General features: G+C 40.4%; 1 protein-coding gene across 4 annotated transcripts in view; it reads right to left on the bottom strand.

Moving 5' to 3' along the window:
• The window catches only part of IL1R2 (interleukin 1 receptor type 2), a 42,560-nt gene that overhangs the window by 15,052 nt on the left and 4,559 nt on the right, over window positions 1-22,949 (bottom strand). For 2 of the 4 annotated variants that reach the window (XR_005953666.1, XM_041418181.1), the window contains exons 4-7: window positions 21,639-21,813; window positions 20,471-20,536; window positions 19,592-19,727; window positions 17,246-17,391 (exon numbers count right to left, since the gene is read on the bottom strand). Coding sequence is in view for 3 of the 4 variants with exons in the window: in XM_041418181.1 (XP_041274115.1) it covers window positions 17,246-17,391; window positions 19,592-19,727; window positions 20,471-20,536; window positions 21,639-21,813 (523 nt within the window). In the remaining variant the exon portion in view is untranslated. Of the gene's footprint in view, window positions 1-6,451; window positions 6,563-14,523; window positions 15,962-17,245; window positions 17,392-19,591; window positions 19,728-20,470; window positions 20,537-21,638; window positions 21,814-22,949 lie in introns of those variants that run through there. The other 2 variants (XM_041418180.1, XM_041418182.1) reach the window with 2 other exon arrangements.

Below are 22,949 nucleotides of genomic sequence, written 5' to 3' on the forward strand. Positions count from 1 at the left end.
AGGTTTCAGCCAGATTATTACTGAACAATCTCTCTGAGTGATATGTCACAGTTCTATTTTTTGAAGAGAAAACTTGATGAAAACTCTAGGATTTTCCCCAGCAGACGTCACTGCCATCTGCATTGCTGAATTAAAAGCTGCTCTGTCTATCAGACCTTGTTTTTTCCACAGCTGCTGGTGAAGACAGCATCACAACATATTTGCCAATAACTGCAAATTTCACCCAGCCTTTGACTAATCCTTACAGGAATTTCAGCCCAGAGTAACACAACATGGATGGTTGCCAATTTTGGCTAGGTGCCAAGCCATGTACTCTCAGCTGGCACAGTTATGGTAGGTTCAGCAAGGATGTGCAGGTAAAATGTGTGTGGAATGGGAGGGGGTTTTGCTTTTTTTGGAGGGTCCATCTCCTTGGAGCCTAGCAGAGGCTTCTTGCAGCCTCCCAGTCCAATGGGCCAATTGCCACATGCAGGCAGGAGCTCATGGTTTGTGCCATCTGCAGCTTTAGAAGCACAGGCCAACGTCCATTACTTGACCCTCTTGGAAGCATGGAGGCAAAGCAAGGAAAAGATCTTCTTCCTTATCATATTATTATTTATTTTATCCCTAGAATATAACTTGAGTTGCTTCCACCTGATCTTCAACTTTGGCATATAAAAGTCCCATAAACCAACCAACTGTGGAAGAAAAAAAAGTGAGGGGAATAATTTTGTTAAAGGAATTTGCTTTACAATTAATTTTATTCGGCAACAATCTGACTAGCAATTATATTTTTTATGGTGAATAACCATTAGAAAGCTGCACATTGGCTATGACCTTGTACTTCTGAACTATACATTTCAGATCTACTTTTTGGAAGACATTTTTATTTCCTTTTTTCTTCTTTTTTATTTCCTTTTTCTTCCTTTTCTTTTCCTAATTTCTTCCAAGGTGTACCAGTGTTTTACAGTACCTGTGACTGAAAATGCAAATGCGCTTATTTGAGACTGGTTACAAAACTACCAGAGGACAATCAGAACCCTAATTCAATAGAAAAGCCTTGAGCAACTTTCACAGGCTGCATGATCAATATGGGTGTCAATGTGAATAACCAAACCTGTTTGTTAACCAGCTGCTGACGTCCAAATTCCTGCAGCCAAAATAGCTGCTTGTAAATCATCCAGAAATCAAACAGTGAATAAAGAAACTGCAATGTTTCCCTGGTTAAAACAAATAACATAGGTCAGAAGCAAAGAAAGAAAAAGAAAGAAAAGAAAGAAAGAAAGAAAGAAAGAAAGAAAGAAAGAAAGAAAGAAAGAAAGAAAGAAAGAAAGAAAGAAAAGAAAGAAAGAAAGAAAATCTGAATAAAGGTCCTTAGGTTCTTTTGGAAATGCAAAATCACAAAATTTAGTTATAGAGCTATATTGTTATTTGATCTGTGGGTCTGAGCTAAAATTGAAATGTGTGTTTATGCAAAATGTGTATTTCTGTCCACAGACTTAGAAAGACAGCATGAGGAAAAGGTGTTAAGGTGAAATTTGCATCCTGCTATTAATAAATGTCACTTAAGGCTTCCAGAGAAAATCTCTCGGATTTAGTGGCATACTGAGCTCAAACATTCAACAATGAAGCTCAACCTCGGATAATGAAAAGCAGACCCGGTATTTCTGTCAAGAGGTTAAACTACATCTCTTCCTCAAGAGAAGCAAAGGGAAAATTTGGTCTACTGGAAGGGACTCAGCTCTCACTTGTAGATTGAGTCTGGTTTTTGCTCACTTAAATTTTTCTAATTAAGGAATATTTCCAGCCTGCTCCAGGAAAAGGTCTTATGGATTACTGGGAGTAAAAAACAACAAACAAAATTTTCTCTGCTTCAGTGCAGAGAAAAGGTTGACTCTGAAGTCCATAAAAGTCCATAAAACTCTGATAAAGCTGTTTGAACTACAAAGAGAAGACTGACCTAACACGTTAAACTGATCATGTGTACATTTCTCCTTGCATGAGGGGGGAGTGACTCCATAAACCCTTACACAGGACCCTGAAGGTAAAAGTTGGGATGTAGCTTGGAAGGATGTCACAAGGGCATCTAATCTATGCTTTTGCCATGAAGTACAGCTGGTAGATCTGTAATATTCAGATGGATATTTAACATACTCATAGAGAATTCTTAGTGACCTTGTCATGGTTTAAATGCCACCTGGCTGCTCAGCCCCACACAGCCACTCACTTACTTCCCCAGCCCCACTGAGATGCAGAAGAAGATTGGAAGAGTCAAAGTGAGAAAACCTGTAGGCTAAGATAAAGACAATTAAACAGGTAAAGCATGCTAGCAAAGCAGAACAAGAAATTCATTCCCGACTTCCACTGGCAGAGACGTGTCCAGCAATCTGCAGGAAAACCAGGCTACTTCACAGGTAATGGCGACTTAGGAAGACAAATGCCATCATCCCAAACATGTCCACCACTTCCTTCTTCTTTCACCAGCTTTTATATATTGAGTATGATGCCATGTGGTATGGGATATCTCTTGGTCAGCACGGATCAGCTGTCCTGGCTGTGTCCCCTCCCAGCTCCTTGTGTATCTCCAGACTCCCCCTTCTTGGGGTGTGATGAGGGGCAGAAAAGGCCTTGATGCTGTGTAAGCAATAGCTAAAATATCCCTGTATTCACAGCACTGTTCAGCACTGTGAGCAATGTGCCCCATACTAGCTACTATGAAGAAAATGAACTCCATCCCAGCCAAAACAGTGCACAATCATCCCCATCATGGCCTACTTCTGACCTTAAACTAGAAAAACTTGCTGTAGAGTATCCCTAATACAGAACATAAATATTTATTTTCCCATGCAAAACTGAAGAGATTGCTCCTTGTCTTAATCCAGTTGACATAGAAAATTTCTGTTTGCTACCTTCTTGCCATTTTGGAAGTCTGCTACCATTTAAGCAGTATTGCCTTAGTTTTTTCTTATGCAAACAAACTCAGTGCTTTAAATTTGTTCCAAATAAATAACATTTTCCAAAAATCTTCTTCCTGGATATCTATTCTGGATTGTCTCCAATTTATGTGCATCTTTCTCAAAATGTGATTTTAAAACTCAATGAATTTTCAGTGCCTGATTAGGTCTTCCCAATAAGGATACAGTTGAATAAGTACCTCTCCTGCTATATGAACAAGAACCCTGTTACTTTTTGCAATGCAAATTGTCTTTGTTGCAACTGCTTTGCATTATTTGCCAACCCCATTTCTGGGTGATTTTGTTTTCCATATGCCTGGCAGAGCTGCTATTGCCCAATCAGTTCCCTAATCAACACTAATTTTTTTCCTGGTATTTTCTTTCTTGGATTTATAGTCATATACCCTCAACCCAACATACCAAACCCACTTTGACCTTTGTGGTTTGTCTCCAGTGCTTCCACCCTTCCCAATACCATCTGAAATATAAATTCATTAATTTATTCCTTAGTCTATCACTTACACTGTTAACCTAAATTACTGGATTTGGTAAAGTCAAGCCATTTACAGGAATTAAATTTGCAACATTGCCTTGAAATATCCCACATTTCACAGAAATCCATTGTTGACTCCTCCATGAGCAGAATTTGCTATCTGAGCATCAGCCTTTACATTCCCATCATCTCTATCATGTTTTCCAAGCTTACTTATGGCATTCCTCAAAACCCTTACTAAATCTGAGATATTAAATTACTGTCCCCTCTAAGCTGTTATCCTGCAAAAGAGGAAACAGGACTGAAAAGGCATGTTTTGCTCTTGGCAAATGCACTGTGTTTTTAATCAGCTTTTTGTCTCCTACTTGAGTTCTTGTTCCGTAGATACTCTTTGAAATGCCTTCTAAAGATATCCTCCTACCTCTCTGCCTTAATTCAATTCAGCACTTCCTTCCTTTATTTGGAACACTATTGTTTTGTAGTCGCCTGTAACTAACATTACTGGGAGACTTCTGTCTGAATTTAATTTCAAAGAGATACAATTACTGTCACTTATCTATTAACTTCCTCTGCCTCAGCAATAAGAAGTTGCCACTAACACATTCCCAGAACTTGCTGAATCACCCATGTCCTCCTCTCTTTCTTTCCCAACAGATATTTGAATAGTTGAGGTCTCCAGTTCTCACAAATCCTTACCTCTGTCTTGACCACAAGACTGATTATATACCATTTTTTATTTTTTACCTGAAAGCATCAAAGTAGTCTGTCTACCATCTTTTTCTGGACTTCAGAAGAATCATATACAATCAAAAAGCCGAAAACCATTCATGTGCCTCTCCCATACCCTTATAAATCAGCATGCTAGCATAATCTAGCTATGATATTAACTGGCCAGATTGCAATAAAATATCTCACACTATATTATGAAAAAGAAATAACATAAAGGATTATAAGAAACTTCAGAATATTTGTTGTGAATTTATAGCATGCATAAATATATATATTTATAAAATAATAAATTCAGACAAAATATATTTTATTTGAAGTAATGGAACATCAAGTCTTTGTTTTAAAGGGGATATTAACTACTACAGACTTTTTTAATGCTTATGTTGAAAGACTTTTCTCATGTGGAACAGATTTATCTCTCTGACACAACCTGTGAGCAGAAAATTAGCTAACACAAAGTATTTCTCACATTTCTTCCATTTTTTCTAATGATGTTGTTATGTACCAGGAATGATGTAAGTAAATCTGTACCACAAGTTCCGTGAAACCAGAAAAATCTTTGATCCAAAAGAATGCAATTAGCATACTACCCGTTTGGAAGGAAATCTGAGGCTTTGCTATGGAATAAAAAGGAACATGGAAGAGCCAGCAGCTGCAGTCAGAACTGCCAAAACCATCAGTCTCAGCGCAAAGGAAGTTCTTATGGTAAACAAGGACCAACGGATTTGCATAAGGTGCTCTCTAAACAGTTTCAAATGCAAAAGGAATTGTACAAGTGGATCAACAGCCACGGCTATAAATAAATAGGTCTCTGAATCCATAAAACACAAAACACCAGCAGACAGAGCTAGGTGCAACTAGTTTACTTCTTCATGTGAAGGAGTGTGAAGGAGATGTAAGAAGGGCTAACCCTTCTTCATCCTTCCCAAATCCTCCCCCTTCCAGAGAGACAGAGCCTCTCTGCCTCAATGCATTCCAGGAAATAGACAAAAATGGGCCAGGGGAAATGGAGACAGGCAGGGCTGGGGACCTGCACTCCCTGCTTGCTGGGATGAACCTGTCTCCTACAATTGCCATTCATCAAAAGCAACAAAGGTGCCAGTCACTGGAGCAGACACTCACATCCTGTCCTTTCCCCTGGCTGTTTCAGGCAGAAACAGCCTGGCACACTGCACCACTTTTCTGGGACAGAACTTCAGCTTTCTCACTCTAAAATGACACCTTAGATCTGGTCTATCCCTTTCCCAGGGGACCTATGGCTGTGTCAAAACCCAGATTTTCAGGCTGACCTCAGTGCCAGATGTGTCTCTGCAGAAGTCAGCAGATAATTGGCACAGATTTAACAGCACATCTTTCTGTAACAGTGCTCCTGTGTATGTATCAGCACCCAACTGTAGATACTGAGGAAATTTTCAGGCCATATTGAATTAGACCTGGGGTGTTAGAAATGCTAGAAATTAGGAGGTGGAGTTATTGTCATTGTCTTGGCTCTATAGACAAAGGTGCAGGATGTGCAGAATTTAGACATGCTGCAAGATCAGGGAGACCATGTTCACATGTAAAGAAAAATATGGTGTTTCAGTCCATAGGTGTGGTTGGCCTTGTTCAGAATGGAGAAGGGCAGATGATCTCTGTCTTGAGAGGTGCATGAGAAAACATATTTCAAAGCAGAACACAATCTCTCCACTTTGTATGTGCAGAGACATGCTGTATGCACTGTGTGGAAGGATGCAAGTTAAGATGCAAAGTACTTAATAGTTTCTAAAAAAAAACCAGCTCAAGAGCCCAATGGCCTTCAGCATTAGCTTATGTCTTTCCAGAAAAAGTGTAAGTTTGTTCCCAGACATGGTTCCCTATGGGAACCAAGGGGCTAATTTCCAGTTTAAGCAGTCATCAGCTGGCAGAAGTTTGTGGAAAAGCTTTCCTTCACAACTGGAGCCAGGAAAGCAGTACAGAGTTACTGAGTAAGAACATATGACACAATTTCATATTCTATCTTCTCACAGCCAAATTGCAAAAGACAGTGTGCCCAAAAACAGGAAGGAGAGATGCAAAGAATATCAGGGTGGATGCTAAGACTCAATGCAGTCAGAAGTGGACCAAGGCAAGTGGTTGAAGGGTCAGGATTGGTGGAAGAAGTAGTCACTTAAGAGGCAAACAGGAGAAATTACATCATAATTCGTAATTTTGAATGGCAATATTTTTGTGTCACTCACAACAAACATGTCATACACTGCAGTACTATTTCTCTAACTGACATCGTCCATCCCTTTGACATACAAGATACCTTACTTTTTTTTTTTCCACCTTGGAGAGCACAGAATGCCCCAAACCATGGAAAATAATCAGGCCTGTACCATGCAGGAGGTTGTTCATGGGAGGATTCCTTTCTTAATCACTGTAAAAGCTGGAAGTTAGTAAGAGATGAAGCAGGGTTTGGAGTAAAAGCAAAAGATTTTTTTTAAGGATGTGAATGTTTCCTTTGAGAATAAGATTTCATTTTTAGCTCTGCCACAAAGCTCCTGTGGAATGATAAGAAGTCACTTAAACCATACATGGGTGATTATTTCTTCTTTTGACAACCAGCTGGATCTTTAAATTATGTATTACAAATGTTGCAGCAAAAAATCTTTTAATTTATTGGTTAAACAAGATTAGCTGCATGTGTTACTGAGTTATTAATGGTTGTTATGTCCCTGATAAACTCAAAGACATTGCAGATAAGCAATAGTTTAGAATACCTTAAGAAAGCTTTCTTAAGGGGTTTTTCTTTCTTCTTCTACAGTAGTACTAATCAGAGTCATCCTGTTGACAAAAAAACTCAAAGCACAAAAAATTTACATAAATTTCATCTAGGTTTCATCAAAATTAGGAGAACTATTGGACATCTTGTTCTTTCCTTCCATTCTGTTTTTGTGTGTATTCACTGTGAAGTATAGGAGCACAGAGCCCATAGGGCAAACATAGCTTTGAAAAACAGTATTTGAGACCCTGCCTTTAAACTATGGAGAGCCACAAGTTCCAGGCACTGGGTTAAGGAGACCCAAGCCTTTGTGGTGTTCTGAAATGCTCTCTGGGGCTTGTGAGAGAGCAACAAATAGCTCAAGTTCATTATAATTTTATTTTTAAGAATGTGTTAAGCTATTTCACAATAAGTTGCAAAAGTCTATAATACTTCAGAGTGATGCATATATCCCTCAGGCTAATGGCATGCCAAGCTAAAATATTGAAGCTCTTCTGTTGTGTTTAGTCTAATTTTGCTATGTCCATGAATAAAAATGTAGGCAAAGTCAATGACTTTTGAATGCAAGAGGTCAACAGGTGAGCAAATAAGTCAAATGCAACAAAAATTAATTGTACTAACTTCAAAATTGCCCCTTTCTTCAAACAAAATATACACATTAACTAGTTGTCCTAAAAGCACAAGCTCAGATCAAGTGAAAAAAGCTGCAGCCATGTTAGTCACTACTTACCAACCTACTATGTATCATTAGGAGTCTGGCATTTATTTTCATGATCTAAATTTAGCTGTCTTACATGAATCCATAGTCATCACTCTTTACAGTGTTTTAATGACATGAGAAATGTAGGAGATTGAAAATACATTTTTATCAACATCTGCATTTAAAATTAATCCATTACAAATGCCTTAGTTCACATTATTTTATTGTAATATACAAATACTTTTTGAACTCTGAGCTTGTATATTAGAACTTTACTCAGCACACATGGAAGGGCTGAACGACAGCATAAGACCACAAGCGTCCATGGGCTGCTGACATATATCTGTTGGTGTCAAAAAAAAAAAGTATATATCCAGTTTTAAGTTAGATATATAGCAAGTAGCCAAAGACTCCCATCTCATGAGCTAATCTCAAATGGTCCAGCTCCAAGGAAAACATGCCAGGAACTAAATTCGAAGCAGCTGCACCTAAACACTCACACAGGAAGAAGAACAACCAGGCCTGAAGCACTTGGCTGGACATCACCTGAGACTTTGCTGGCCAAAGAAAATAGCCTGAAATTGAATACAGTGCCACAGAGGTAGAGATGTGCCACTGGTAAAACTGAGACAGGGTCTGGAGGGCAGGCAGGGTGCCCTGAGGAAGAGAGGAACCAGAAGGACTGCTGCTCACAGGTGAGCTGTACCAAGACTCGTCTCTTTCCTCTCCCTCTCCCCACCATCCTGAGGAGGCTCATTGTACAGTTGGCCCTCTTGCACCTACTTTGCTCAAATATATGCTACAAACATAGTAAATTAAAGAGAGATGGAAAAAAAAAAAGGAAATGCTGAAACTGAACCTAGAGAAATCTAGGAACAAGGACATTATCTGAAAATTAACTTCTGCTTATGCAAACAAGCTGTGGCATGCTCAGACCTCCTCAAAGTACTGCATCATTATAATTTGTTTTCAACAATAATAAGATTTAATTCATGGTCCACTTTTAAAAGTTATTATAAAAGGAGGATTTGATTAGTTTTCTTAATCAAAAAAAAACAGAATGAAAGCACATGCTAAATATCACAAGCACTAAATCTACAAGACATATACAGTCTCAGACTGTCTCTGCACAATCCCTGTGTCCCATACTGGGTAGACAATGAAAAACTTGAGTTACTGATTTAAGAGAGATTAGGGGATTGCATTTGGGTAAATCAGTATTCAGCTTTTATAATGAAGGTATTAAAAAACCATTGTGCAGGAACAGGCAAAAATTCTGACATGTAATCCCATAAACTATACAATAATTCTGACAAGCCTCCAGCAGTCATGGTTTGACAGCTGGTCTCTGTGTTCTAAAGCACTCTTCCAGGAATGTAAGGTGGATGCCACTGCCGTGTATCATTACTGCACTCTTTTCTCCCTAGCTCCAGTGACCTGACATTCACAGCAGAGACATCACTCCTGCTCTTGCTCGCAGTCTGTGAGATCTGCTGACCTGAGCCAGGAAGATCCTGGAACCCTTGCTGGGTCCATCTTGGTTCCCAGTGCATGGCCAAAAGTGAATGCCACAGAAGCAGCCATTAAACAGTACAATAAAATAAACAAACAGAAAATGACATTTAAGAGAATGAGTGGCAAACAACATAGTAGCATTTAAAGACTTCCTTCTCCTCCTCTGTGCATAACAGAGGCACTTGGGTCATATGAAGAGCTAAATTATCTCTTACATCATGGTTTTTTTAGAGACTGGATCACTCCACCATTAAAGCCAACTCTCATTAAGGGCTATTATCCAAGGGCAACTGGCATCTCCTGGCAGATTTTAAAAGACTAGAACTTTTGGACGTGTCCTCAAAGACATATCCAGCAATTGTGTTTAGTGTTTAATTCTTTTGATCTTCCAGCCCTTACAAGCTAGTAAGGTCTGTAAATATGAGCAAAGCAGATTTAACTGAGGAAATAATAATAGCATAGTAATTAAACTCTTAGATGGCATTTTTTATCTTCAGCGGTCCAGCCTTTTCCAATGGAGGTAAAGAACACAAAGCCAGAGGACATGACTCAGCCTTGCAGGAAGACCCCCTGCTGTCACACACATCAAATCCTATTCATAGCTGTTCCCAGCTCTAGGTTTGAAGTAGTTTCATTTCCTACCATTACTCCTGCTGAGATGCTCTTTCAGGACCTCACTGCTGCAATGACTAGAGGCATCTAAATTTTGGTTATGCATTTCTTATTCCAGTCTTATTATACCAGTCTCCTTCATTAGTGGAAATAATTACATGCCCTTACTTTTTTACTCTCCCTTTGGATGAACTTATGGGCAGTTATAATGGCCTGTCATTGCCTTTCCAGGCAGAAGATAAGCTCATATTGCTCATATTCTCACAAGTTCTCCATTCTCCCACACTCTTCTATCCATGTTTATGTTCTCCTATGCAATCCATATTTCCTAAATGGCACCACTCAATATGATGGTAGCAATAATCATCATCAACAAGACAGCAGTAATCATCATCAACATCACCTTATATGTTCTTTTCTATTAAGAAGCAATCAGTCACAGAGTTCTGCCACTCCTAGTTGGAGAAATGAATCTCAGTTCTTTCTCTACCATGCTTCTTCCTGCATTTTACTGGCTTAGATCCACCCAAAAAACTACCTATCAATTCTGATCAAAGGCAGGGCACTTCTTTCTTCCCTGAGCTGATAGGTCTTGTGTACTCACAAGAAGGGGACCGGTAAGAAAGCTGGAGAGGGACTGCTTACAAGACAATGTAGTGATAGGACAAGGGAGAATGGCTTTAAACAGAAAGAGTGTAGGGTTAGACTAGGTAGTAGGAAGAAATTTGTCACTGTGAGGCACTGTAACAGGTTGCCCAGAGAAGCTGTGGGTGCCCCATCCCTGAAAATGTTCAAAGCCAGGTTGGATGGGGCTTTGAGTAATCTTCTAATGGAAAGTGTCCTTGCCCATGGAAGGAGGATTGGAACTAGATGATCTTTGAGGTCCCTTCCAACCTAAATAATTCTACAATTTAATGATAAGGAGGACCAAGTCTCCAGCATTCACAGGCTAACAGAGTAACGATGGTGAGACCAAAGAAACCGCTGTGTCTTGCCCACACTCTCCTCTGGAGTGTTCTCAAACCAATTGAAAGATCAGCCATGGTAAGGCCCAGTCAAAGAAAAATAGTGGTAGTAACATACTGAGGGTACATGTAATCACACCCTTTAATTATTTTGTTCAGCAGTGTCTCCAGCTTGAAAGCCACAAGTCACTTGAGAGTCTTTTTTGCAAGTAAACAAACAGTATCAACTACTTCCAGTCATAGCCTAGCCCCCTCAGCACTTATGACGAAGGACATTTGGGAGCCAAAGCAAGCAAACATTATGATTCATTTATCCCACAGCTTAGCAGATGGATAGATGAAACCTTTATAACCAAGGCAGAACAAGGCCTCTGCAGCTTTAAATGAATAGCACCATTAAAGCCTCATGAGACACAAACACTGGCAATGCCTCATTATCCACAAAGGAATCAAGATGTGCATTTCTATAAAATTTACGTACATATAAGTGAAGTTCCTGCGGCACAACTCAAAAGATGACAAACTAGTAAAAACAGTGAGAGAGGACCTTCACTTCTTATCAGGACTGAGATACTGATCTTTTCAACATGTTACAAAGCAGTTTGCTGTTTACACCTGAAGTCATTGTCAGGTTCCGGGACAATTTAGACTGGGGCAAAAACTTAAAATTTATAGAAAGGACACACAACTATAAGAACCAAACGACACTTTGCAGTTAAAGATTCAGAAATGGATGAATTTCCCAAGTTCTAACAAGTGAGCTTTGTTCTACATGAGTTTTCTGAACTTTCCTCATAATAATAATAATAATAATAATAATTATTATTATTATTATTATTATTATTATTATTATTAGGGCCTGGCTGAAGAATTTCAGGAAGATAATATGTGCTTTTTGAAAACTGTCTGGAGTTATATTTCAGTTGCTTTATTAAGCTCTTTGCATTGTGTATACTAGGTAATGTATAAACTGATAGAGACTGTAGTTTCCAGCACAATGAACACACTAAAGCAGAATATACATACACATATATGTGTATAAGTGGTTTACTTATCAATGACATGAGTTTGTCCACTGGAGGCAAACTCGTTTATGATATTTCCTGTCCTATATAACTGGTTTTTCCAGTCTTCTGCTGCAGCCCAGCAGAGCCAGGAAGGAGCAGGCAGACACTGTCTGCCATGGGAGCTGAGCTGGCTGAGAGCTGTGGAAAGGGTGACAGGCCCCAGCTCACCTGCAGTCACTCAGCAGACTTCCTCCAGGTCCCAGCAGGGCTTTTTGTACTTCATCCATGCACACAGGACAGCTCTTTCTTTTCTTCCTGTAATAGCTGTGGAACTTTATGACCACACAATCTGTGAGCCACAAATGTTTTTCCAAGGCACCAGCTAGATATTTTCGGCCTCCTTCTTATGTTGAATTCCACAACATATACCTTTGGGCCTGCTTCCCAACCTCTTACAGTATTTTAATTTAGTGCAAGCCTGTGCTTGCTCTGCACAGAGCTGCCAACATTAAAGTAATTTCCCAAGAAAGCCCAGCAGCTTTGACTATATGACAAGGTGTCTCTGGGCTTTAGACTGATTCTTTTTGTAACCTCTCTGATAACCCGAAATCCAGTGATCCACAACCAGTCATTCCTTTATCCGTGAATCCATGAAGAATGGACTCATCTTACTTTGTCTTAAACTGGTGGAAAAAGACAGACACCTCTGAGATGCAACTCATCCCATTTATTTTAGGCACCAGAGAGAAGTCTTTCTCCACTGAGTGGAGAGGAAACATCAAAGGCTGTCTTGGATTACCTCTATTCCTTTAGGCTTTGCGAAGGCTGGATGAGAGGTACCCCACCCTAGGCTATCCTTAGCAGCTGCAAGGTTATGGATAGGGAGTTCTCAGCTCCAAAACATAAGAACTATTTTTTACTTTTTTTTTTTTTGCCCTGCTGGACCTGTTGGTTTATAGACTTGAGGCAGAATAATCATAAACACTTTAATTAGCTGTTCATACCTAAAACACTATTCCTGGCAATGATATTTCAACAAGGAGGTCCTCGTCCTCCTGCATGCATGCCTTCCCTCCCTAGCTACTAGAATTGAAAATGTAACTTTCTTGTCTTGATCAGTGAAGATCAACTCTATGCGCAGGTCAGCCCTTGTTTTCACTTGCTCCCACATTTATTTAAGTTTTGTTTGGGAACCAGCAGATGAAATTTTTTGGTGCTCTTCACATTATATTTAGGTTCAGTTTGGGTGCTACTCTGGTCAAACATTAGTTATGCTGCCTATTTAGATGGATAAATGACATCAAGATCACATACACTGAAAACTAGAAAATAGTTGTTAACTCAATTTGTGTTTCCTTAAAACAACTTTTGCACAAAAATCCTCTGTCCTGGATGCTAATTCATGCCAAGCCCATGGTACACCAATCTTTTCCTCTCTGAGGTGTAGGTGTGCCTCTGAAGTTGTTGAAGGTAGACTAGCTCTCTGGAAAATGCTATAAACCCACACAGTCCTAGGAACGAGGTATCCTTGTCCTCATTATATCCATAATTTTTCTGAAGAGAAACGTTGTGCAGAGCCCTGAATCCTTGATGTTCCCTAATACTGTACTTCTTTTCAGGTTTGGGAAAGAGCTGCCATCCTCAAAGAGACATCTCATGTCTCACATCTCTCTTCCCATTCCACTCACACACCAGCATTTTGGTTTATTTGTTTACCATTTTTCCACATAACATTTTCAAAACCTAGATAAACCATGTTGCCCTTGTATATAATGATGCAAATCAGTGTAAAGCATTTACATTATGTATATCTCTTGTTCAAATCTATCTGTAAAATATTTAGACTGTGTAGTTCAACTGAAGACATCTGCTTATGAGGAAAGCCTTCAGAATATTGTACTAGTAGTCAGAGAAGCAAATATAATTTCATAAAAGATAAGCCTTTGTTTTGTTAGTTTCCTTTTGTATTCAAGATGCCACCATGTAACAGTAATTCTCTAAATACCTAATTTTTATCTTATATTTATATTTTTTCTCCTCATCTGCCTAGGAAGGGTCTGAGATATTTAACTTTCTTATGGCATCAGTACTCTGTATACCAAAAGTTCTGTTTTTTTCCAGTACTTAGTGAAATCCAACCCTGCACCTACAGCCAGTTGTGTGATCACACTACTCCTGGAGGATACAGATGGAAAGGAAGAGGAAATTACATGTTTAAACATTACACTTATTGACAAACCTAATTTGTTCTCTAGGTATAGACCAGCAATTGCTTGAAAATAATGACCATTCCTGATGCTCCTAAAACATTTTCAATGTTCCTTCCAGTATTGGTCAGTTAATCAATAGCTTTCTCCCTTCAAAGAACAGATATCCAAGTGGACTGAGTCTTCTCCTTGCATCTACCTTCTTCCCATCTGCCCATAAAATACTTGTAGTCCTTATAATCTTTAATATTCTACACTTGGAAACAGTGAGTCCTGTGGTGTTCTCTGGATGCCCTTGACCTAAACTGCATCAGAACTCTAATCTCTGTGCCTGTATCTTCACAACAAGCGTTTAGAGTATTTAGAGGGAGACTTTGGTTTGAATCTCATTACATATGAATGTTCTTGCTAACAGAGTGAAGATTTCTTAACTCAGGCCACATCCTACTGTTCAAAATCCTTCCAAATATTTATTGGACCAAACTTAGAGCCAACTAAAAGTGGTGGTGGAAAGGAATAAGGTCATGATCTCTCCCAGATGGATGTGAGCCATTCACTTCTCTAGTGTGTTACAATTTGGTCTTTTGGAGCCAAAGTTTTTCCTGATTTTTTTCCTAGAGTTTGAAAATCATCTGGGATGATTTGTGTGAACAAAAAGCTTTATCTTTGGTGCCTGTGAAAGGTGTTGGTATTATTTTGGTATTGGTAGAGGTGTTGGTACAGTTGTGGATCTGTACTAATCTAGGCCTTAATGCAGGTTCTCTTCCCTCCTATACAGATGAAGATAATACACATTATATATCATGTAATGATTTCTCAGCTGTCATGAGTGGTATCTCTTTGAAGAGGAAGAGAGGAAGTAACCAAATAATTTTACTCATTCTGACCCTCAAAGTACAACATGGTCAACTGATTACAACTGATTACATACAACTCTGTGTACATTGCTTATTATTTATATCAAGACTAGAATGCAGCTAGGTTAACCTAACAGGCAGTGTTTTGCATCCTGTGTAACCAATTTGCATACTGCAATTTAAGGGACACAATCTGAATCTATACCAGACTGGTCACAAAAGGGCTGGAGGAACAAAAGTGTGAGACTGTTCATTATTACTGGCAATCCAGTCACTTACAGGAATAAAACTTTTATTAGTGAAATCACTCTCAAAACACTTAAACATCCTCCAATTCTTTCCTTGGCAAAGATGACAACACGTTACAGCTGCTTATAAATCTCTAGCTACAACATATTGGTAGATAAAACAGAACTGAATTCTTCTGTGTACAGTTTTCTTTTATACCCATGGAGTTATCTCTGGGGGAGGGATATTCTGAGACAGTCTATTTAAGCAAAGTGTAATCCAAATGGTGAACAAATTTAGTTTTTCTGTGGAGAAGTTCATAGATATACAGTTGCCATGACAACTGCATTTGGCTCTGAAAAAGGAAAACAAATGGCTCTTTTTAGACTCAAGTAATACAAATTTAGTCTGGTTGCATAGAAAAATTGCTTTTTCCCTCTAGTGTCAAATGGTCCTTCTGTAGCAAGCTTCCTTAGCTTCCCTTTTTAGATTTTAGGGGTTTCTTTTCCTTTTTTAGAAAAAAACAGTACAAGTGTTGGAATTACAAAAGGTGAGAGCACCTCCCTTTCCCTACCCTTCCCATATCCAGAGCATGATTTTGTGTTCCAAAATTCTACAGATTGCACCCTAGTTACAAAATAATAGAACCAGATTTCCTGCATCGAACCAGCTTAAAAATGCAAACTTATATTCTTAACTTCATCAGATCATAGAAGACTGGGAAAAGTGGGAAAGAGCTGTTGTTATTGTCTGTTGGGAATGCAGTATATCAGGTCTGAAATGCTTGCTGTGTCTGATGTGAAAAATGGCCAGGGTGAGTTTTTGTTCTGTTGGCAGTTGGACTTTAAACCTTTGGTATTGTATATCCTTTATCAGCTCTACTCTTCCAGCATTTGTGCATGCATATCCCTCCCACGATCAAACAGGCCAGCACAACAGGAATCATTGCAATGTACCAGGACAGACCAACCGCTGGAAAAGTAAACAAATTAAATATTAGAAAAACAGAAAAAAAAAATGAACTCCCAGGAACACAGCTCTCTAAGCTCAAGTTTGAAGAGGAGAAATGACAATAAAAAGGATGTCTGCAAGTTAACCTTCCAGCAGGGCTTATCACCTTTGAAAGGAAGAGATCTATTGACTGAGCACTCTGGGAAATGTGTTCATGAAGATAGGAGAAAGGACTGGAAAACAACAGAGAGTGAGAATTTAAAGTTCAATCATTGCATACACCCAATTTTCTGAACCCCTGATCAGGAGCAGCTGTGTGCTTTCTATCTTGGTTTGTTTAAAGCAGAGATATTCCAAGCAGGAAATTCAAGCACCTTGTGGATCATGAATACTTAACAATTAGTCCATCTTCAAGCTGAATAATTTTTTCCTACAGAGCAGCTTATAAATTAGTAACAATCAACCCAAGACTCAGAACTTCTTCTCAAATCAGCTAAATTCCAACACCAGTGTCTGTCCAGACCATTCTGGATTGTTCCAATGTACATTGCCTCCTCTGTAGTTATTCTGGTGTAGATCATGCAAGACAAGGGCAGCACGTGATCCAGCAAAATGAGTACAAATCCCTCATCATAGACTGCTGGAGTGAGTCATAACTGATAATGAAGTCTGAAAGTGTTCATGTGCCTTTCTAAGACGTGTGAGCAAGCTTTGGTGATTCACCAACGTCATGCAAAGAAACTATTAGCATTGCTTCACATTGTTTATACAGCTGGCTCTTGGCCAATGGTTTATCACACTGCAACATTAATTGTGCTGAATTTAGGTCTTCTCTTCCCATCACTAGGAGCCAAAGTAGCAACACCCATCATAATTTACACTTCTTGTTATTTTGGCAGCAGTCTGTGCATAAGGAAAAGTAACACTCTAATCATTTATTCTGTTATTGTCTTTTTTTTTCCCTACTTGTTGGGGAACTGGAGGAGATTTGGCCGTGCTGCAAAGAGAGTTTGCCAGCAGTCTCACTGGAACACTTATTTCACAAAATGTATCTAAATTGGAGTCTTATCCAACAAACAGATATATCAGCACAGACAGATCCTGCATAAAATGTCAGTAAATGACCTACAGAAGGTGCATTTTGTGAACAGGCTCTATCAAAGACTATTGGTGAGGAAGGCAATCAGATTTTCCCCGGGCAGTAACTTATCCCAACGCTAGCTCTTAGAGTATAAACAGATCAGATGCTAATTTAGCATTAGAATAATAATTATTATTAAAAAAAAAAGAGGTAAAAATAATTACCTTCCTGCTTGACCCTTGTTGGCAGTTCTTGGTATCCGTATCCATTCTGGGCCAGACAGGTAAAGTCTGTGTAAAAGTCCACTTCTTCAACAGAATCAAAAATCAGTGGTACTTCAATGAAGTTTTCACCATTTTCTACAATTTCTCTGGAAGAATAAGAAAGATTTAATGTTAATTATTTTAATAAGATGTTTTTTCTCTATTTGATGTGTTCATTCTAACAGCACATTGCAAGAAAATGCATTGGATATTGCTTCATTTCTGAACCAGCCCCTCAGCATTCAAGGATGCCTGTTGTCTGCAGCCCAGTTGTGCTATTTGAGTCCCAGTGCAGCTTTTGAAATCTAGAGGGAAAAAAATACCTGGATTTGTCTTGCAAAAATAAAAAAAGGGAGGGGAAAAAGGCAAGTGGAATTCTGTGTATCTTTGATACATTAGCATTGTGCAAGGACCTAATTCCTTCTCTGTGACCACCTAAGGTTAATTCTTACAATCAGCAGAGGACATATGGAGAACATAACCCTGCAAATGTTCTCTGAGAAAGCTGAACCACCATTTCTGTCTATCACATGCTCAAAGCCAATAGCTCAATACAAGAAACTGTCCAATAAATTTCCAGCTAATTTCAACATGATTATTTTAGGAATCCCACTATTTGAATGTGTTTTTTAAGCTGGAGTCAAACATTGTCCCTCGATACCTTTTAGCCATTACCAGAGCAGCTGTCCATCATGAGCCTGCATTGCATGGCAGCAATGGATTTCCCTGGGCACTCCTCCCAGGAGCTCTTTGCCAGAGATTTCTGCAGGGAATTTCTTTTCCCAGTGGCATTTGAGCTGTTTTGTCATGCTGCCATAATGAGAGCTTCCAGCAGAACTGGGGTCTCTCACACACTGTGGGTCCTGCAGGAACCTCATCTCTCACGATCCTTGCCCAGTTGCATGATAATATATAACAGGAGTAATAATAGTGATAAGCATAACAAAAACAACTTTTAAAGTCCAAGTAAAAAAGTGCTGCTCTATTCTAAAGCCTGCAGAGACTATAGCTGCAGCACATTTTTATGGTTCCTGGCCACAGGTTCAATGCATTTTCACTTATCCGTATAAACAAGATTATAAATTAATTTCCCCAGTCATGCTGTGGGGAATGGGAAAACACCTAAAGGCTTGGGCATACAGCTGAGTTCCTTGGGCTGCAGCATGCCTAGGCTGTTATCTGGCACTGGTGGCCACAAACTGCCAAAACCATCTCACATCCCTAACAGTTAAACATTCTTGTCCCTCAAAATATGGATGCCACATGTCCAGACTGTTGGAAATGGCCCCTAGCCCATGCTAAACCCTAATCAATAGCCAGAAATCCTTTGGGAAGGTGCTAGCAGGTGTGTGACCAGTTTAGCAAGTAACAGCAGAGGCAATGGCATCCCAGAGCCAAGGACCCTTCTGGGCTCTGTCCACCAGTACAGGCAGAGCCACCAGGCAAGAGTAATGATCTGTTTTGGACACTGATCTTCACGAAACAAGAAACAAAACAAGCTGACTTGGTCCTCAATTAAGATATTTCAGTCAGAAAGTTTAGCTCATATTTACAAAAACACTAGAGGTGTGCCTGGATGTAGTGAGTTACTCAGGTAAGACACCACAGGTGCAGAAAGCAGGTATCCTTCCCTTTCCTGGCGGGAAAAGCCTTGAGGCAGCTGAAAAAAGGCACTTTGAGACTGGGAGACACAATGAATCAGGGCAAGAGGATGTGGAACATCCTGTTTCTCCCTCCCACCAGCATTCCCTTCAGTGCTACCCTAGCATCTGTTCTAGCACTCAGCGGGTGTCAGTGAGTCAGTTTAACTCACTAATGTGGAAAAGAACAAGCTTAGGGGGGAAAACAGTGTTATTTAGAAATTAAAACAAAAACCATCAAACCACCAGATAATTTTCTGTTGTCTTAGTGTATTCTAAGAACCTGATGAATATCAGGAAGAGAACATTGCCATTTTGCTGGAGAGAGGTAAGAGAAGCACTGGGACGGATCAAGTCTCCTTGCTTTCGACTGCAGTCCGCCCTTAAAACAGCTCAGTTGCTCATGAAAATGTGCTTAAAGTTTGTCTCAAAGTTGGCTCATTTGCAAAATACCATGTTACAAAAAACAGAGATAAAGCATTTATTTCACTGACTGGGTTGGGCTTGGGGGTTTTTTGCTTGCCTGCCCTTTTTTTCCTTAGCTCTCACCTTCACTTCAGATCTGTCAATTTTCCATTTCATTACCTGGCATTCAAGTGCACTGAGAGCCCCTGTAGCACTGCAGGTTAGAATATAAGCACAAGGAAGTACTTTCAGCCAGACTTACTGTCGTTCCCCCTCTGTAACTCTGCTTTGTTTATAAACCACATCAACGCTGGTGTCATTTGCCAGCCACTCCACATCAGTTTGGAAATGGCTGCTCAGCCCAACAAACACTTTGCACGGGAGAGTCATCTTGGAGCCTGTCAAAAAAAAAAAAAATTATTGAAAAACAATTTAGACACGTATGAAGAACTACTCTTTCTTTTGGTGAAAACCAACAACTCCAGTGGGAGATCCCACACACGTCAAGAACCACTACTTTCAAAACTGAAGTTAATCTCCAGATTGCTTTTGATCCCCTACTCCTTGGCAGCAAGACCCTTCAGTGTGGCAGCCCTTCCTGCTGCTAACCAAATAATTTCCCTATTGCAACACTTACCAACTCTTGCATTAAACACATTCCCCAGAGGCAAGGCTGTGTCCCTGCAGCCTTGCCCTTTCTGACACAGTGCAGCCCCAAGGGCACTGTGTGATTTACCCCTCTGGAGCAGCTTGTTTTTAATTTAATGCTGTGCATTAACCAGCAGCACAACTTCACTCACAGATGCTGTGGGTGAGGACTTTCAGCTGAAGGTTTGCCCTCCAGGGATAAAGTGATTTTGCAGAATTTCTGAAATTTTTAATCGCTATAATTACTGTAACTCAGGGATAAGGAGATTCCAGACTGATGTGTGTCTATATTATCTGGAAGTATATCTATATACCCAGAAGACAGCATCTGGTTGTAGACGTTAAAAAGCAAAGAATAGTCCAGAACCAACCCTCAACTAATATAATTGAGATCAAAAACCGACAACAATTTATGCCAACAAGTTACACCATAAGAGGACCTGCTCTAGTTTTTCTCTGACTAAACGTTTCCAAATATGATGATGGGCCTTACCAAGAGCAGCTGATGTTGTCTTTTGGGCTGGATACACAATTATCGGGGTAATTCTCTTCTCTTGTTCTTGGCAGAAAAAGAGAACAGAGTCAGTGCTAAGACAAGAGAAAATGCGGGCATGGCCGCAGAACCAGAAACATGCCACTTCAGCCAACACCCGTGGTCTGCCAGGAAAGGGTTTGATTGCCAAAGCCGCCGGCAAGCAGCGATGTAGCCGCTCCCAGGCCGGGGCCCCGCGGCTGTGGGGACGGGCGGGCTCCCGCCGGCCTGAGCCTCGGGTGCGGCACGGGCTCCCCCTGCCGGCCGCTCCGCGCAGCAGCGCCCCGGCCCCGGCTCTGAGACACCGCGGCCTGTCCCCGCCCTGGGCCGCCGCCAAATGGTTGGTTGCCGAGCTCCCCAGAAGGCCTCGGCAGTGACACGCCGCCTCCTGCCCCCAGGACATCAATTATTCCGTTTAACAAACACGGGTACTTGCAGGAGAGACCCCCGCCCCACCAGGGGTGCTGTGGGAGCCCCTTCAGGGACAGGACAAGCGCTCCCTTGGCACGGCTGAAAGGCCGAGCATGAGCTCCTCTCAGGAGTTTCATTAGCAAAGAAGAGATTTTCTTATGTGCTGCAATATGTCGTGTGCATTCTTAGGTGCATGTAATATGTTCTTATGTGTTTTAATATGTCTATCATTGAATCATAGAGCCACAGAATCGTTTAGGTTGGAAGGAACCTTAAATGTCCCTAAAATCTTTCCTAAAAGGTTCCTAGGACCACTAATTCCATCCCTCCTGCCATGGGCATGGACACTTTCCACTAGACCAGGTTGCTCAAATCCCCATCCAGCCTGGCCTTGAACACTTCCAAGGAGGAGGGTAGGGGCATCCACAACTTCTCTGGGCGACCTGTGCCAGTGCCTCACTACCCTCACAGTAAAAACTTCCTCCTAATAGCTAATCTCATCCTGCCGTCTTTCCATTTGGAGCCATTTTCCCTTGTCCTGTCACTTCATACTCTTGTAAGAAGCCCTCTCCATTTCTAAGTCCCCTTCAGGTACTGGTAGGCCACAATTCAGTCACACCAAAGCCTTCTCTTTTCCAGGCTGAATAAACCAAATTCTTTCAGCCTTTCCTTGTAGGAGGGGTGCTCCATCCTTCTGATCATCTGATACTATACTTACCAACAGTCTCCAATTGAATTGTCCTGGTGATTTCATACGCCACACCTTCAAATGGAAATGACATCTTGCAGGTGTAATACCCTGCATCTGTTGGTAGCACAGATGTCATGATCAGAGACGCTGAACCTTTCAGAATGATGAATCTTTCATTGTCCTCATCCAAAGGCTGAGCATCCTGGAGAAAGGACAGAAACTGGTGTTATGACTCAGATAGCTACAGCCTGTGTAACTTTCAGACAAATTATCTCTGTCTCTCTGTTATTAGAAGTCCACTTATCACTGGGAAATCTGAGCAGTTCTGCTTTCCCACCAAAGCACAAGTTCTTTTAATGTGTATCCATCTCTAAAATGCCTTGTGGCACTATATGTGTGAAGTGTGAAGAATTGCTATTTTAATCTATCTATAATGTGTGTGCATAGCTCTTCCATAGTGCGCATTTTAAGATGGAAAACATATAACAGGCTCTTCCTTGAGTCATCTTAAGAGTGATCACACAATATTTTAATACTCACAGAGGTTTTCACAATGTTATCCATACATATCCATGTGTATGTATCCATACTTTCCATACATGACCACAGAAGAATAATATTCTAAGGCATTCTTTGAAGACAAATACTTGTAGTCATGCAGGACTTCACATAACTATTACTTACCCTATAGACTATTAGAAATTCCTGCTCTGTATCCCTAAGGCTCTGTTCACGCACGGTCTGGAGACCTGCTAGGAGAAATTATGTTCCTCCCTCATGAAGGCAGGGTAGGTCTTTCTTACATTTGTAACAAGAGCCATATTGAGGGGGGCAGCCTTTCGCTTAGATAAAGTGGGTTATGTTCCCACTTCTGAAGGGAGTCCTGAGCAGCAACATTTTGCTGGTATGGTACAGCTCATAACCTAGGCACTGCAAGCCAGCCTGTATATTGCATCCTCTGGTAAGGCTACAACTGCACAAGGCAGAGTGTGTGATCATAGCGGGAGAGTAAATAACAGCTAAACCAAGGTATTATGGAAATGGAAGAAGAATCCCCTGCCCTCCAGTGTGAAATTTAACAGCCAAGGATGTTGTATTTGGTCTTAGAGGCCAAACCAGGCTTGTCTACTTGAAAAGCAGCAAACTGGGCAGTTGGGCAAGAGAACACTCCAAGCATTATGTAATTCATCCAGTATTTCCAAATAGTGTATTCCACTTGATTAACAAAAGCTACCCCACCGGAACATGGAAGCAGTATCCCTGGGAGGTCTTACTTTATGGGTTTCACTAGAGGGGCCATGAAAAGAAGCACAGTGTCAAAGAGAAGGGCCTGATATC

This window comes from Onychostruthus taczanowskii, unplaced genomic scaffold (genome assembly GCF_017590055.1).
Source record: "Onychostruthus taczanowskii isolate IOZ18803 unplaced genomic scaffold, ASM1759005v1 scaffold58, whole genome shotgun sequence".
Classification (NCBI taxonomy): domain Eukaryota; kingdom Metazoa; phylum Chordata; class Aves; order Passeriformes; family Passeridae; genus Onychostruthus; species Onychostruthus taczanowskii.